At 41.8% G+C, this 17,454-nt stretch overlaps 1 protein-coding gene across 4 annotated transcripts in view; it reads right to left on the bottom strand.

The window, feature by feature from the left end:
- Positions 1–17,454, bottom strand: part of cep112 (centrosomal protein 112) — a 136,930-nt gene that overhangs the window by 101,351 nt on the left and 18,125 nt on the right. For all 4 annotated transcript variants that reach the window (XM_033644786.2, XM_033644789.2, XM_033644787.2 and 1 more), the window contains 4 exons: positions 9,661–9,747; positions 3,796–3,895; positions 3,188–3,306; positions 2,490–2,633 (listed from right to left, as the gene is read on the bottom strand). In XM_033644786.2, coding sequence (XP_033500677.2) covers positions 2,490–2,633; positions 3,188–3,306; positions 3,796–3,895; positions 9,661–9,747 — 450 coding nt within the window. The remainder of the gene's footprint in view (positions 1–2,489; positions 2,634–3,187; positions 3,307–3,795; positions 3,896–9,660; positions 9,748–17,454) is intronic.

Below are 17,454 nucleotides of genomic sequence, written 5' to 3'. Positions count from 1 at the left end.
AACGTCACAATTCTAGGAGGCTTTGTGAATACGACCCCTGGATCTTAAGTTATCGGAGAAACGAGCTTAAGAAACGACAGCATCAACTCGGTTAGAGCCCTTGCCATTCCAAACAGCCTCACAGAAATACTGACTTAACTTGAAATCGCTTTATTCAGTGCTTTTACCAGTTTTAATCACGGGGTCTGTTTGTTTTGGAGAGGAGGAGACCTCTGTGACTAATTCAGCTCCCTGTTAAGACCTCCTAAACAATGAACAGAGAAGGAATCCTAATCAGGGTTTCCCTGTTTTGTTTTCCCACTTACTTATGTATAATATCTCTCTCTCTGCTAGTTCATCTTTAACCACAAAGCCGTATTAATCATATCTTCATTATCAGTCATTTGGATGCAAGGATTTGCATGGACTACAGTCAGGACTATGAATGGTACAATACCTAGGCAGATACCGGCTTGTCTTTCTTTTCAAACACCTACTCAGTCACTCTATCGGCTCTGCCCTGTGCATAGATAGCGTCCAAAAATAACAACATCTGACATATCTGTAAGCCCCTTGTGAGATCTTTGATCTGTATCGGATAGAAACCCAACCAGGTAGCACTGGGCAGATGAACATTCTTCATTTCACTGTTATTAAACCAGATCCAGTGTGCTGTATTTGAATGAACATGAATCATCAATCTGAGTTTGTCTTGGCTCGCATGCTTTACATGTGAACTGAGCGAACTTTTCACATTGTGTCCCAAGTATGAACTTTTTATTAGCAGCTACATCTCCCCCTTCATAGCCAGCAGAGGAGTAGTAGAGGCCTGAAACAAACAGTCATATACACAGTACCACTGACTGTACAAACTACATGCTCAAAGCTGCTGAAGCCATTTGTTAAAAATTGTGGAGGACTGAATATTCTACAAGCACAAAAGTCTTCTGGCTGATATCTTGAAGCTGTTATACTCATATAGCTATCAACAACAGGGCAACAGCGCAAGAGCTTTTCACAATAAAAGACCAAAAGACAACACTGATTCTAAAGATTTAGGTATGTAGACACCAACCCTGCAACCAACCAATAACTCACCAGAGATAAATTCCCCTTTGAACTCCCGACACTAGGCACATGTGTGCTTGTGTGTGTGTGTGTGTGTGTGTGTGTGTGTAGGTTAGCCCAAACTCACAGCAGGAGAGCAGCTAATTTACAATGACAGAGGGCTCTTTTCATTCTCTAGGGCCTTAATTATTAAAAGAGGGGCCATACCACGGGCCCCGCACTGTCCAGTGTTTGATGCCTCTTAAATGTGGGCCTGCTGACAGATTAAGGCCAGAAGCAATGTGTGTGTGCATGTGTGATACGTACGACAGCACATGAATGCTGATACCGATAACAATGCTATTTATGAGGCAGTGAACGCGTCCGGCCTCTGGTGTTGATGATCCCCATTAATGTAATGTGCACGATTCCACTTAAAACCAAAGTCCTTTCATATGACATCAAAGAAACTGTAGCTTTGGGTGGTGTGTGTGTGTGTGTGTGTGTGTGTATGTGTGTATGCATAACCATTGCCATGCGGAAGATTTAATACACACTTGGATCAAAGACCTTTATAAAGATGACAGAGGTAAGATTTGAGAGTGATTCTCACCCAGAGGTTACAGGAAGTCTCCCTTCATTTGGGCCATGGAGTGGCGTGGGTCACTGTTTTTATAATTAGAGCTATGACAGATGTGTATGCTTTACTTAGAGCTAAGCAAAGAGTTTTATGAGTTCTGAGTTAAGCAAGAGTTTTATGCAAAAATCCACCCATCTTGTCAGCCAGAATCCTGTTTGTTCCAGTGCAGGTCTGGTGTTTGGTATAGAAAATAATCTGCCCACATGAAGTGTCTTGCATCTCCTGCTGCTGTTTAAGATGAATCTCCTAAACAGCAGTGAGCAAATGCTCGGTCTAAAGCTGCTCTCATGCTTATTCCCTTTGGTATAAAGTCACGATTACAGACAAATGGAATAAACATGAGCATTTTAATTCAAGTTAAATCATGTTACATGAGGTAAAGTTAGAAACTGCTCAAACTGTTACCACTGGGTCTCATTTGTAGTCGGCCACATGCAAAGCTGTCTTGTATACATGGGATGGCTGTAAATAACACAGTGTGCTGAAAAAAAACCCAACACTTCCCTTCAGCTTTATCAACAGGGTCGGGTACCAAACTAGAGTATGTTGGTACCACTGAGTACCAATTAACCTTAAATCCATCAGTGCCAAAAGCTGGTACCGGAGAGCGCATCTGGGGGAGAATGCTGGGTCTACAGAGGAGGCTGAAGTGCCGTAAAGTTTTTTACAAAAATATCTACAAAAAAGATACCGTTGGGTACTGGTAGCTAATTTCAGGCACTGTAATCGGCACAGGTATCAGTTCAAATGTGAAAGGTACCCAACCCTATTGATCAATATCTAAATTCTAATCACGCACACCAACGTCCGTTCCTGTACTCACAGTTGCCTGTGACCGAGCATTATACTCAGCCTCCATCTTTGCCAGCCTGAGGTTGGTGTCCTCCAGCAGCTCCTGGATGCTCTCAGTGTGCTTCTTCTGCAATTCAAACTTCTCCTGCTCCATCTCTGTCGCAGCAGCATGCAGCTGGAAGGACACAGAATAACTACATATCAGTTACAGAACTTTCTCAGCAAATTTCAACGACTACTGTATTTCTTTTTGTCACTGTTTCATTTATAATTTCTCCTTTCATAAAATCTGTTTCTCTGGGCGTGTAATGTCTTGCTTATTCAAGGGCAACAAACATAATTTAAATGGCTAAGTAGTTTTTTTTTTTTAGCAAATTATTATTTCATCTGAGAAAAAATCACACGCTAAGTGACCCTGAAGAGATGAGTGGAAATTTCATTAGGATCTTATTGAGCTCCAACAGCTCGGTTAGCTGGAACTATCAGGAGTGAAAACACAATTTACCCAGGGCAGAGAGCATTAATTTTTCAGCACTGAAAAAAAAAATCCACACTAACTTAAGCACAGCATGAAAGAATAAAGATTTTTTTCTAACGGTGCAGCAGAGCCTGCCTGCTTCCAGCGAAGTCTGCTAGTCTCATGCTATCAAACAGTCTTCCTCTGGCTCAGGGCTGCTTACAGGGGGTTGGGCTGCAGAATATCCAAACCCTTCAACTTTTCCCTCATACCTTCTTCTCCCACTCGTTTTTCAGGGAGTCGACGCTCTGATCCGACATCTTCTTCAGCTCAGCAATCTGCTTCTCTTTGCTCTCGCAGATGACCTGGGATTCCCGCAGCACACTTTGAACTGTGGAAGAGCACATACACAAACACACAAAGAGCAGTCGGGCCCTGCCTCAGGGTATGTGCACAGATGGATGGACACACTCACACATATATATATATATCTATACACACACACACACAGACAGACAGACACTCATGCTCACTGATGCGCTGTCTGTAAATCAATGTCAATAACAATATTGCTTCTATCAAATGGCCAGTAGCGCTTCTCTTTGCCAAGTTTATATGTTTTTTCATCAAATGCTTTTAGAGACAGACATAAGGGCGGAGAGGCGAGGAGCGCGAGAGGAACATGGAAGAGGAAATTAAGCATAAAGAGAAAAGGCACACACTGTGCGATTAAACTTTAGATTGAGCAGCACAGCTGGAGAACATCACTCTACACCAGTCTCTTGTGGAGTTGTATCTTTCCAAGCTTTTTACACTGAGTGTTCAGAGACACTAGTATAAACATCCTTCCAGTTAACCCTGCAATCCTGTGACCTCTCACCTTTCCTCTCCAGCTTACGGATCATCTCCTCCGATTCCTTCTGCTTGGCCCGGTACATGCTCTTCATCTCCTCAATCTCGCCATTCTTCCTGTCCAGAATCTAAGGAGAGAGGAAGAAAATGTTTCTTAAGCATTCTGGAGAATATTCAGCTTTTTTACACTGCTTACAAAATGCGAGTGTGTTTATTGAAGCTTTTTACTTTCACCACTAGCTATTAAAGCTTGCGCTATCAATAGAGACACTTTCCATGCAAAGTTTAGAGTTTTTGCTCAAGATCCTTACACACACTTACATTTAAAAAGGTACCAATTGTGAACCAAATATAAATAGAAGGAAACACAACCACCAAAACTCAAAAACAGCTTTGGAACCTGCAATCACACTTAAAGCTACCCTGTTGAGTTTCTGACCACTGGAAGACCTATGGAGCAATATTTTTAAAGTATGGGTCCCTACTTTGTTGGTTCATGTGCACATGCACAAGGATGCATATTTTACACTGACCTACAGGTAGGCGAAACACACTAGGAAATGCAGTGATGCCCCAACAAGGGGAGGAAGGAGAAGTCTGCTAGCAAGTAAACATATATGTAAACAATGCAGGATTAACTTTAATTTTAAGAGAAAAAAACCTTTGCAAATCTTGTTATGACAGCAAGTTTGTTTGTATATATATAATATATACAATGTGTTTAGGTGGAAAATACTGAATGTAAACAGAAACCTTTATTTGTTTACAAGAAAATGCAGTAGGGCACATTTAAGTTGAGTAGCATGTCTGTTAAAAAAGGCAATAATACTACAACTGCAGCAAAATGTAAATAATCTGTTTTCTGATGATGTTAAAAGATTATTTACGTCAGTGATGTTTGTGAACGCTGCAACAAAACAGCCCTTTACTGTTAATCGTGATCATTTGACGATAACAAAATGCAGATTTAAAATATGACTTAAAGGGACATGGAGCATTTTGTATACATAATTCACTATATGACCTGACAAGACCTCATTTTCCACATGCCGATCTTATCCTAAGGAGGCTACGGGCTAACTGGGTGAAATGCCATCTGAGTGAACCACCTGTGCCGAGGTGTGATGAGGTAACTGCATCTGCTTGCTGCTGCCATCTGTGAGCAATTAGTTAAATAAGGCCATGGAGGGCTGGAGCTTCGGTATGAAAGGACAGTCTAGCACTCTTCATGTTGGGGAAGAAGTTGTCTTGGCCCAACTGCTTCATGCACATGTATACAGTGTGCATATTATGCAGTTTGTCGCAGGGTGTGTCGACTGCCTGGTGTGGTTAAAGGTACATTCATGAGGCTGGTTTTCTGTGTGAACAGTTTTTTGTAAAGTGATGGTACAATGCAGGCCTTCATGTACTCTACCGGTGTGATGAATCCACAGTCACCTTACGGAATTCTACTCTTACAATGAATTAAAAACATCGACTTAAAGAAGGTGTACATGACATTCAGACTGTTGATACAGCAGCAAACCACTATTTGCTATGTAAAGATATAGTGAAGTAATGGAATCCTGAGCAGAAGATAAAGTCACGCTACCTGTGTGTGTGATGTAATCTGAGCTTCTCTGTGCTTTGTTGTGGTAGTTGGTCCAGCCTTGCATGTATGTGATTCCCTGTGTGTGTATCCCACTGGCCACCGGCTAGCTTATCGCTGCCGCAGCACCATTAGCTGCTAGGCACAGGTTCAGTCAGACTCAGACTCAGAATCATACACTCTTTCCATTGCCACCCTCGGCCGCATGGAGTAAAGTCATGCTGCACCGATTTGCATTTCTATCGTCAGTTTAGATGTACTGTGCCACGCCAAGCCACACCAGAGATGGACCTTCTCAGGAGCAGGTCCCAAAGCTGGGCCGCCTGGCCTCAAGCAAGTAGAGGTGACGCCTCACCAAGTGCAGCCAACCCCCAGTGACCACCCCCCCAAAAAAGCGTATGTGTTGCAAGACTGCACTCACCTCTGTCTGAAGGAGACCAGACAGAAAGGCGTTTTTAAAAGTCTTTGTGTGTTTACTGTATCTCTCAATATTTTGCAGCTTCTAACTGAATCTTACTTTACATATCTGCTTTATTTTACTGTTATTTTAATGTTCAAGTTGTGTGAAGTTGCTGTTAGAAAACTCAACATTTCCTTCTTTAGGTGCTTAACAATAAAAGTTTTTACATAACAAAATGATGTGAGACTTTTATTGTGAAGAATCTATAGTAAATGAAATGTGATATTACTGATTTGGCTGAACTTTGTTAGCAGATTTTCTTCAATAAACTCAAGTCTAATTATATGGCAGGGAGGAAAGTGAAAGCAGAAACAGTCACAGTGAGATGTTGATGAAGAGCTGCAGACAACAGGCTCTTACTGCACCTCTGCAAACAGCTCACCTCCAACAGGTAAACCTCTATTACCTGCCCTGCTGTGGAAAAACACATGCAGCAAAAATAACAGGGGACTTTAGCCATGGATCAGCACTCTGCTTTTAAACGTCACTCACTCAAGACCAGCCATCATCAGTTTAAGACACACCTTCAAGCAGGTAGCCCTGATGAAATGCAAATCTCTGCTGTGCTGGGCTGATGGCCCAAACCAAGCCAAGCCAAGCTAGACCAAGACTGTCGAAAAGGGGTATAAGATAAGCTCTGAATGTTGCATGCAGCTCCTTTGAAATGTTAAGCTCACTTTGAAGCATAATTGATAACGGTATAGGTATATATCTAATTAACAGGACAGAACAAAACAGACTAGTCCAACAACAGATAATGCTCCGATTTTCTGGCTGAAATGGCATAAAGTAAGAGTGGTTATTTTCCCGTCAAGACCCGTCCAAAAGCCCATAAGACTTTATCTCTCTAGCATTTTGTTCTATCCAAGTGCACTTATTTGGCAAGCCTGTCATCCTGTCTGTGTGAATGGGATGGGGGAGATGAAAGGAGGATGGGGCAGATGGAGCAAAGTTCACCGAACATTTAGGGATACCCAATTTTTTCCATTTCACCAGCCCAATAGAGATTGTTGTCTTTCTAGGCGTCCACCGAGCAAGGCGGTGACACGGTGTGAGCTCCAGGGAGAGTGCACTAGGAGGTGGGAAATGACAGCTTTTAGGGTGCCCATTTTAGGCTTTTATAAGACATCCTAATGCAGGAGGGAATCCAGACCGGCTGTCCGTGACTTTAACCAGTATCACCAGTGAACGCAGTGTACTGGAGAAGAAAACACGTCGAGAAAATCTGGAGTTAGAACATGACTAACAGACACAAATTTTACAACTAAAACACAAATGTAATTGAATCCCGATGGCATTCAAAACACAATACAGTCATTAATTATCATCTGTTGTCTTCTGGTGTACACTGAGGTCTATTGTTAATCTCAGATAATTTGCATGTTCAGAAAAAGAACATACAGATGTGCTTCTTCACCCGAGGTTATTAGATATTTTAGAATTAAACATAGTACTGATCCACAACCATTAGCATACACCACTCAGGCCTGTTCTCTCATTACCCTCTCCACAATGACCAGTAGCCTTTGAGCAGCTTTTACATTATTCATGAGAAGACTAATTAAAACTAAACCTAGCTTGCCCACCTTCCATCAGGCTCGTCAGAGTGCACCCATGAATCACCCCCCTTTGAAGCCATTAGAGGGAATACTGAGTAAAATTCTGAGGAAATTAAATCGGACATAACTCGCAATCTGTATGTAATTAAAGAGAGAGAGAGAGAGAGAGAGAGGGGGAGAAGAGAGCGAGCCATCATCCTGTCTCTTGTCAAACACAAAGAAGCAATGGGCATCTTAAAGTGGAGAGAAAATTGGAGTGTTTTTTCCCTTTTATTAAAAGCTTCTGTGGCAGCAAAGGAAAGTCATACCGAGAACGTGACAGATCCCAGGTGCTTGATCTGCCGACTAACTGATGGGCACCGAGTGTGAAATAAACCAGCTTTACCGCTATTTTCACCAGCTGACAAAGAGCTTTGAAGAGCTGATTATTTGCGGCGTGGGGCGATGAGAAGAGGAGAGGCTCTTTCCTTTCCTTTTCATTAGCCACCAAATGGAATCAAGAGCCAATGATGGGCATCGTAAGGCAGGTTAACCAGTTTTCATGAGCTCTCACGTTAACAGATCTGCCTGTCCAGTTTCCCCAGGAGAAATTATCAAGTCATCTGAAACTCTTTTCATGTGTTATTTTTCAGAATAAGTGGAACTATGAGGATTCTGAAAACAATTTTTTTTGTCAAATAGTGGATTTTTTTTCAGCTTGGGTTTTATACACTTGAAGATGTTGTGACTGAAAATGGGTAATTATTTCATGCCAATCACAACTAAAGAAAAGCGAAAGAAAAGCATCCCAGAATGGGATTCAGCCATGGTCAGGCGCCCTTCCCTTCCCTGAAGTGGGCATCCTACCTCAGAAGAAAATAGTTTGCAAAGACAGTCAAACTAAAACCAACTGAATGTCTGGGCATGCACTCAAGACTACTGTATCTAACACCACAGGACCTTGGTTGTGCTGCATGCAGTATCTGTGGCAGACTAATTGAATCAGTATAAGACTAGTGCTGTGTCTGCACTTATATTTGCTATGTTCAGTGCATAAGTCATTCACACTACACTATGAATACCTGCCCGGTGTACTCACTATGGTGAAAAAGTTAGGTGTGGAACCATGGACACTTCTCACCCTCAGTGGTCACCATGTTGACTTTGTAGCGGAAGGGGTGGGACTACAAACACATTTCAAACTTGCGAAATGTCGGCTGATTACTGCAGTGAACACCGAAGCATTGCACAAATACATCTGTGTATTTCTTGCTACCAATATACTGTTGGATATAAGCCATAAGTTTGCATATTGGGTTAATTCTGTAATAATTTGGTACCACAACTGGTAACACAAATGCAAACTAACAGTGGTATTATCGTTACATGTGATGCGGTGTAAGCTATACAATCTATGGGATGCTTGCCAAGTTGTAAATATTCACAAAGTGCGGCAGCTATTATTAACTCGGTAGATCAGCTGGTGATAGAACCAGTCAGTATCAGCCAAGGACATTCATAATTATAGAAACGTGCTGTGTAAGCATATTCAGTTTTTAATACAATAAATAGATAGATACAGAAGTCAAGTGAGCAAACAAGGAGATACAGCAAGCATATAATTTTTTTGAGTGATGCTGTGTTTAAATGGGGTCATATTTCACATGTTCACGAGAAGAGTCTGTGCATGAACACTCTCTTGTGGTATTCACGACATCCTAAGTGGAAATTTCCTGAGAGCTCCAAGTTCACTACTTTATGTACGTGACTTCCCATAGTGTAAACACGAGCTACTGAGTTTAGTTTGAACGTAACATGACAATCATTCATTAAATGTTGGCGATAATGCTCAGCTTGGTTGCAATTTGCCAGAAGAAACAGAAGAAGAAAAGCTGCAAGACCTTGTGTTCATCATTTCCATTAAGTGCCCAACAGCAGTGTTTGATTTGAGACAATACTACCTTGTATAAAATTTGGGCACTACGCAAGTAAGTACATAGTGTACACAGTGTAACTCATCTGATTTGAGACACAGCGTTGGTCTACAACTCCATAGCCAAGAGTTATAATAACTATTAAAGAACTATTAATTTGTTTTCCCACTTTCTGCCTTTTCCCAACAGCAGACAGCCAAATTTATTTTGATGTAACCTCTGATGCTACATAGTTTAGTATTATGAAATCCTGAAATTAGTGACATCAATATGCCTTTTCTCATATGCTGCCATCTGGAGCCAGAAATTAGGCTCTGCTGGTGAAATGCTGGAGACAGCTGAGTATTTACTACCTTTCAGTTTTGATTCTTACTTTCTCAACATCTGCATCGTGTCTCTGCTGCATCTTCAGTTTCTCCTCCTGGTGCTTGGACTCCAGAACTTTGATCTTCATTTCAGTCTGGAAACACAAAGAAAACCAAATGTCATGTTATGCAACACCATGCACTTCTGGAGCACTTTCAACTCTTTAATTTCCATGTATGAAATGAAGATGGTGAGCACAAACCATCTGCTTGAGGGACGAAATATTACTTATTATTACCAGGCAACACAAGTAACAGATTTTGTTCTAGGGAGTTAAACATTGAGATCTATGTCCTAACTTTTTGAGAGACATGCCTTGGGGAAAAAAAACTCATATAGAGTGACAGAATAACAGAGATAACACAAATCTGGATGAAAGAAGATACAGTGTGTCCTTTCTTGCACACAAGCGCAGCTGATGATGAAATAAACCACATTAACATTTCTCCGTGTGCAGAGCTTCAAAAACCAGTGTGAAGCTGAGATGTACTCAACTGTGTGTGTGTTTTTGTGTGTGTACATATTTGCGATAAAATCTTCAGTCTATAGTAAGCACAACAAAGTGAAAGCCTGTGTGTGTGTGTGTGTGTACTTCTGCATACACGTAGCAATTAATCATGAAAAGAGTGGCTGTTTTCATTTGAACACAGTGTTTTCCGAGGATCAAAAGTTCAGCGTCATGTGCAGGTTGGAACAGATCTCCTGAAGCCAGAGGGCTTCCCAGTCTTAGTCAAATAAAACCCTAATGACCTACTGTTCCGTGGGCTTTTTTACACAAAATGATCTATTAGTCATTCGTCATTACTGGAAAATAATTATCACGTCTGGCGTGACAATGTTATTAACGAATACAGCTTGGCCTTTGAAAGGTGCTGACAGATTTTTTCTGCGGAATTGATTAGTTGGAGAAATCATGTGACTAACAGTTAGCTAATAATTTCTTTAGCTGAGAACACAGCAGCCTTGTGAGGCTGTATCACACATTTTCTATTCTCAGAGACTTACCACTAGTGGGGCAAACATCGAAACTTTTGTGTGAGGGTTAGAACACGAGAAAATAACTTGTTTTTTAATAGAGATTTTAGAGATTTGCATGCCAGTCCGTATTTTCTGGCCTGTGGGTGGTGCTTGAGAGACAGTAGCACATCAGTCTTTGACCTTGGACAGTAGCAATTATAGCCAAGTCTTAGCTGAATCACTTTCATTTTTACCATAACAATAATTGGGGCTGGGTATCGGTTCTCAATACCTTAAAGGCCTTGACTGAAATAACCCACTGCCAAGCAGCATTGAAAGTTCTCCACTTAAACGATACCTGCATTCAATCCTTTTTGTACCCAAATCTGGAAAACAACAACTATTTGTACAGTTTTGTTCACAGCCAGTCACCGCAAGCGTTCGATTTAATGCAATGTGTGAGTAGCCCACTGCTGCAGCAGCTGGAATCCATACATCTTTGGTGTGGTTGAGCGCAGTATTTGACTAAATTGGCAGTTCAGCGTGCCTTGCCGAGCCAAGATGCCACTAAATCATCCAACGCCACCGTAAAATGCCTCCAGAAACTACACACCCATGGCATCTGGTGGCATTTTATGCAATGAATGCTTCCAGCTATTATCTCTCGAAGCAAGTAACCAGAGTCGATCTCCAACTTGTGATGTCATCGGGTATAAAGTCTGAAGCTGCTCCATGGACAATGAATTAAAAAAGATGTTCTAGATGGTCCTGAGAGCACCCAGAGGAATGTTCTGAGTATATGGGTACATTTTCTGTTTCAGACCTGAGAACACTTCAACAGAGTAAAGCTCATTTCGGCATAAAAATAAAAACAAACATTTAGAGTCATTCAAAGTCAGACTCCCATTCATTAGCCCCTTTTACACTGCCAGATTTTCCGCAAATGATGGGCCGTTTTGCCGGCAAGCTGAGAGCGTTTAGACACACAGAGCCGGATTGGCGAATTGATCCGAGGTGCCCAATTTTCCGCCTCCGCAGGGAAGACATATTGGCGGAACCCTATTTGGTTTAAAAAGAACAAGGTAGCCTTCCGCCACGGGAGTGGCTGTTGATGACGCTGCATGTGCAACCCACTGGCGGTGGATAAACAGGAAACAGCTGAATGAGCAGCTAATAGCAAGAGGGAAACGCAAACCTGACAGACACTGTAAAGATGAGCAACTGGGGAGACAAGGAATTGCACGCCCTCCTTGCCCTCGCAAACGAAGAGGCCATTAACCATCAAATGACGGGGATGGTGAAGAACGGGCCGACTTACGAGAGAATCGCCAAAGGACTGACCAGCTGTGGCTTCCCTCGGAGTATGTCACTGTTTACGTCACGCGCTGAGCTACAAGTTTTGTTACTTGCTCACGCCCCCCATTGCCCCGAAAAAGGCACATTCTGTATAAACAAAATTAGGTAGGCGGCATTTTTCCGCCCTCCCTGATTTTGTTTTTATACTGCCAATGCTGAAAGAAGACTGATTGGGCTTTCGTGCAAATTTGCATAATTCCTATCTAAAAAGGGCTCTTGTCTATGGAGCACCTCCAGACTGAAGATGCTATGACATCACAAGTTTGAGACTTTCTTCTCTGGTTTCTGGCTTTGACAGAGAGTAGCTCATGTTCACAAATAGTGACTGAACTTTCCAAGTCCATGGAAATGACATAATGGAATTCTTAATTTGGGTGGTGTTCCCCTTTAAAATGAACTTTTTAGCTTCATTCACAATTTAGATATATTTTCCCCCGCAAATTCTACCAGGCTTTTTGCTGCTATATTTGGTAACACTTTATTTGTAAAGTCCACCAACCAATAGTCCAACTGCTTTTTTGTAGAGTGTTTGTTACATTTCAACAGCTCATTAGTTGGGATTAAACAATTCAGCTGTTTCAACCTTGAACTATTCACTCAACTGCATATGCTCCTTAGGTTGAGTGAACAGTTCAACAGCTGAATTGTTGTATCTCAACTTAAAAATATTCTTTAAACTATCTGTAGGTGAACTATCCAAATAAATATTTTGTTATTTTCATTCCTCTCATTATTATAATCTTGTCTTTAGTAAAACCCATTTGCTTCCTAAAATGCTGTGTTTTCCTCAGCCTTTTCTAGCAACTCTTTCTAGTTAGTTTGCGACAAATTACACACAAGATGTCTCCGCTCACAAACACACAGCACATGGAAACACAAAGAGAACCTTTGACAGAAAGATGACTGGCCATCCGCTTTGATGTCACTACTCATGTTTAGTCACTGTCTGTTCGGGTGTGCTAATCGACCCTGGAGCAGGGTGACAATGTTCTTCCTTTGAAAGTGTGGTTGTGTGTGTGAACATGTCAGTGGTTAACAACATCCCGAGGCTAGCTCTCGTTTGTTCTAGTCATCAAAACAATTAAGTAGAAAATTCCCACGACATTGCTTGGCACCGTCAAACCACATTAGACCTTCTCTTGGTAAAAATCAAAAGGGGAGCAGCTGTGACGATGGCCTGAATAAAAATATGATGCAATTATTGTATGGTAACGTGTATAAATCTTGCTTTATATATGAATACAGACATCAGAATAGTAGATGTTAGAGAATAAAATATGTATCCATACTTTGGGGTTGAAAAAAGTTTAGATTTTGTTAAGATGTCAGCACTTTACTTTGGATGAACATTCTGAGCAAAAATAAATAGAAGTCCAACAAAGACAAATAAGATTGCCTTCTAGATGCCTCTCCTCATTATTGCACTTCAGCTACATTTACACACTGTATCCTTGACAAAGCTCTGTTAAGTGTTCTGTCTTTGTTCTGCATCTTTTTTCTTGATTTACCACCATTTCTTGTGCAATTGAGGCGACCACAGGAGACCTGTCAGAGTAGAAAGGAAAAAGCAAAAGAAAGTGAGAGAAAGAGGGAGAGAGAGAGAAGGAGGGAGATGGCAGTGATTGAAAAGCAGAAGAGTAAGTGGAGACCTGATTCTGCCGGCGCCCAAAAAAAAAAAAAAAAAAAAAAAAAGCACATGTGGGGGTGTCACTTTCTCATCCTCTCTTCAAATGCTCTTTGGAGAAAGTTTGTCAAACTAGATCAGGGGCGTTTGAAACTTGTTTATAAAGGCGTCAGTGAAGGAAGGAGGAGGAGGAATGTCGTACACCTAAGGCGTCTGAGATGCCTTCAATCAGCCCGACTGGGTGGTACAGCTTTTTTCCCTCTTCTCTTCTTCAGAGTTGTAGCGAGCGCTGTAAGATGCCATGTTTTTTGACACTCTGCTCTTGAAAGGATGAGAGGGTGGGAGGGAAGAAGGAAGGGGGGTGGTGGTGGTGGGGGCATATGAGAGAGGGAATGCGAGGAGAAGACGGAAACAGTTGCTTTTTCAAAAGCAATGCGGGGGTCAAGGCCTTTTTCCTCAGAGAGATGTGTTCACAAATCGTCTGCTAACTGTTAGGGCTCCACAAAGCAAGGTTGCGTTTGTGCATCTCCTTCGTCTTGCCTGAGATGTACAATGTCCTGGTGCGTTTTTCATCCTCGGTAAACACAGATGCTCGAGGATAGTCGGTATGCAGCGTTCTGCTATCTACTGAGGAGCAGCTAGATCTCATTTCCACACTCTGACAAGAAGTTAATTTACTGTAGTCTGTCCAGATAGTAAGGGTGGATAAAAAAACCTTTGGCTACAAATGAATCTCTGACATTTGAAAAAAAAAAATTCTCATAGTTTTAGAGAAAAGTAGCTCCAAACACAGAGTAAGTAAACTCAAAATTGCTAATATGAACACATCAAGTACATAAGAATCAAGTACAGAGGACAGAAATGCTTGAAATAGTAACTTTATCATTATGGAACACTGCTGGTCCCTCGTGTCACTCAGCCTGAAGCACCATCTTGAAAGCCAAACGAAAGAACTGGTCCCCTTTAAACTACTAAGGCTCACTAGCTTGCTCTTTTTTAGCTTTGAAAAACGTTCAGATAAGAAAGGCTATGGCCCTCTAAATCACAGGCTGAGAGCTCAAGCTCCATCCCAGAGGATCCTTGGATTAGAGAGACTGCATCATTATGGCAACGCAAAGCAAAGGGGTCTGATCCCTAGTCAGGGGCTTGTGACCATTAGAGTGCAACTGCTTGACATTAACAGACTCATCTACAGCGCTGTGCCGGCTGCCAACAATCCCTCAGGTCAGGTACTGAAGGGTTGGTGTGAAGACACACTCATGCAAACTTTCAAAGAAAGATGGAGTGCTTTCATCACCCCGTCAGTATCTCCTTCTGTTATCACATAACTCGGGCCTATGGCTAAGCCTGACTCATCAGTCGCCATTTAATTTAATTTCCAAATAAAGACCCAGCCCTCATAATGCTGAGCACTTCCAGGGTGTGCTGAAGGATTAGCAGGACTTCGCTGCTCCTGCCAGACATTTTCCGCAACTCACCCATAAGCAAACACACTGTATAAGCTACGTGACTCAAGGCAATGTCTGCTTGCGGTGAAATTTCTCAGCTGCCACTCATTGTTCCATAGGAAAAGTCAGCAGTCAGTATTCTTATCAATGCAGTCAGTAGCTTAGCTGGAGGATGAGTTTGGTGTGAAAGCTGAGATGTTCGTTAAGCTGCCGCCAGCTTAATGACATGTGGCATGTATAACGCTTTAAACCTGGCTAAATTTTCAACTAGGCTTTTGGGATTAAAAGGGAAGTGATGTCACTCTGATTTCCAAGACTGGGCCCAGACAGCCACGCCGGGTTGGACATGGCTTCAATGGTTCTGCAGGAAAGCTTAATGTGGGTATTGAGCATGACATGGTTAAGGTGGGATTGGTGACTCGAGTCACTTTTGTTGGAAAAATAGCGTGTGAGGGTGCGTGTGGTAACAGCTGTATCCTGTGGGGCTCAGAGCTTCGAAAATCCACCTAACACTCTTTTAATTGCTAATGATGACTCAAGACACATGATCAGTGGGGGCATCTTAAATAATAAAAACTAAAAGAGGGGACTTTACAATAGCATGTCATAAACCACAGACCTATTATGATTCCTCTTTTACAAGGAAGAGGGTATAGTCAAAAGGGAATTCCCAGAACCTCACAGTGGGAATCAGAGATGCATTGGGACTATGCAGCAGTGTTGAAGAGAAGGTTCTGCATATGGCTGACAGGATATAAGATCTGCAGGTCATACACCAAAATATTTGGCAACTTTAATTTTGACCTGGTAGTGGGTAGATGAAAAGTTAAGAAATCACTACAGTTATTATAATTCATCCAGAGGGGGACTTTCATGCCAATCCATCCAAAAGGTTATAAGACATTGTACTAAAAAATACATATACACACCACTCTCGTGCTGGTGCTAGAGGAAGTCAGAGGATCACCAAAATCAGTAGGATACATCACCTGGGAATCATTAATGTCTGTACCAAATTTTGTGCCAATCCCTTTAGGATATGTTAGGATAGTTCACAGAATAGGTAAAAGTTTTTACCTGCCGGTGACGCTAAAGAAAAATGTCAGCAGATCATCGTGTCATTAGGATTCATCCTCTGGGAACAATGAATGTCTGTACAAAATTTCATGGCAATTGAACCAGTACTTGCTGAGAAAATTCAGTCTAGACCAAAGTCACGATACTAGAGATTTAGTACTTAATACCGATACCTCAATACCCAATGGGATACCACTCTAAACAAGACAATAAATCCCATCTCCTTAAGCATACGATCCTTCATTAAAAACAGTGAGATTAAATTTCATTCATATTTTATTATTAGTCAGTGACGCTACACCTCGAACGCAAAGTAATAGTCTATGTGGGTTCATGAGTTTTTGTGGGCCAGCAAATATGGTGTATTACATATTTCTTCTCCATTGTTGTTGTGCAGCATTTGTATATGTAAGATATGACAGTTGGCCTTTGCGGGAGGCTATTTGTCCCGCCCCTCCACCAGTGTGATTGGAAGGCTAAACAGTGACAGTGACGAGTGCAGCACCAAAGTCAAAAATGTTTCAACTCTAAGCGACCAGAAAGAAAAAGCCAAAGGTAATGATGCTGGCGTTTGTTCTTTTCGTGCTGGTAGGTGTTCTTATTCTTTCTTTGTTATTTAACTGCAGACTAGAGCACTTGTAGGGTGTTTGTTCTGCCCTGTCAGGTCCAGAAGAATTGCAACCACAGCACCTACTATACCTGTGGTGCTGGAGAAAAATGAGTATGATCACGTTTTTAGAATTGTGGCATCAACTTGGTACAAAAGTATCGGTTGTCGTGTCCTAGTTGGCAGTGACTTCGATAAGCCATGGAGGAATAGAAGGCCATGACACACTATATCTTTCTTTCAATGCATGGACACACATTTTCCCCACAACTTCATTCTCATTCTACTAAAGAGCAACCTCTCTATGTGGTAGAATCAGTGGTGTAGTGGTAATTGATGAGGTGGGTGTACTGCTAGGTAGATAGGTAGGTTACCGATGATGAAGTGAGCATACTCTCCTATGTATTACAATGGCTTTTTAGCTGATAGGTAGGTATACTGTAACTGGATAGAAAAAGAAGTGGGTATACCCCGTATACCTGAGTATACCCTCCACTACACCACTGGGTAGAATACAACAGAAATGCAATAGATTGGCTACAGTTGGCAAATAGCACAAACCTAAGCACCATGTGGAAAAAAATCAAGCTCTGCACCATTTCCTCTCATTTCCCAATGTATCCCTCCCAGTGCTTCTCTGTGACTTTCCTAAACTGGTTCCCATATTAAGAGCATTCTGGCCTCAGTGGAAATGACAGAGCAGCTCGGTTTCCTACGGCCTCGCTCCTAAAA

Source organism: Epinephelus lanceolatus, chromosome 18 (genome assembly GCF_041903045.1).
Source record: "Epinephelus lanceolatus isolate andai-2023 chromosome 18, ASM4190304v1, whole genome shotgun sequence".
Taxonomy (NCBI): Eukaryota; Metazoa; Chordata; class Actinopteri; order Perciformes; family Serranidae; genus Epinephelus; species Epinephelus lanceolatus.
The sequence above is the reverse complement of the archived record's forward strand: the minus strand, read 5'-3'. Positions and strand labels throughout refer to the sequence as shown.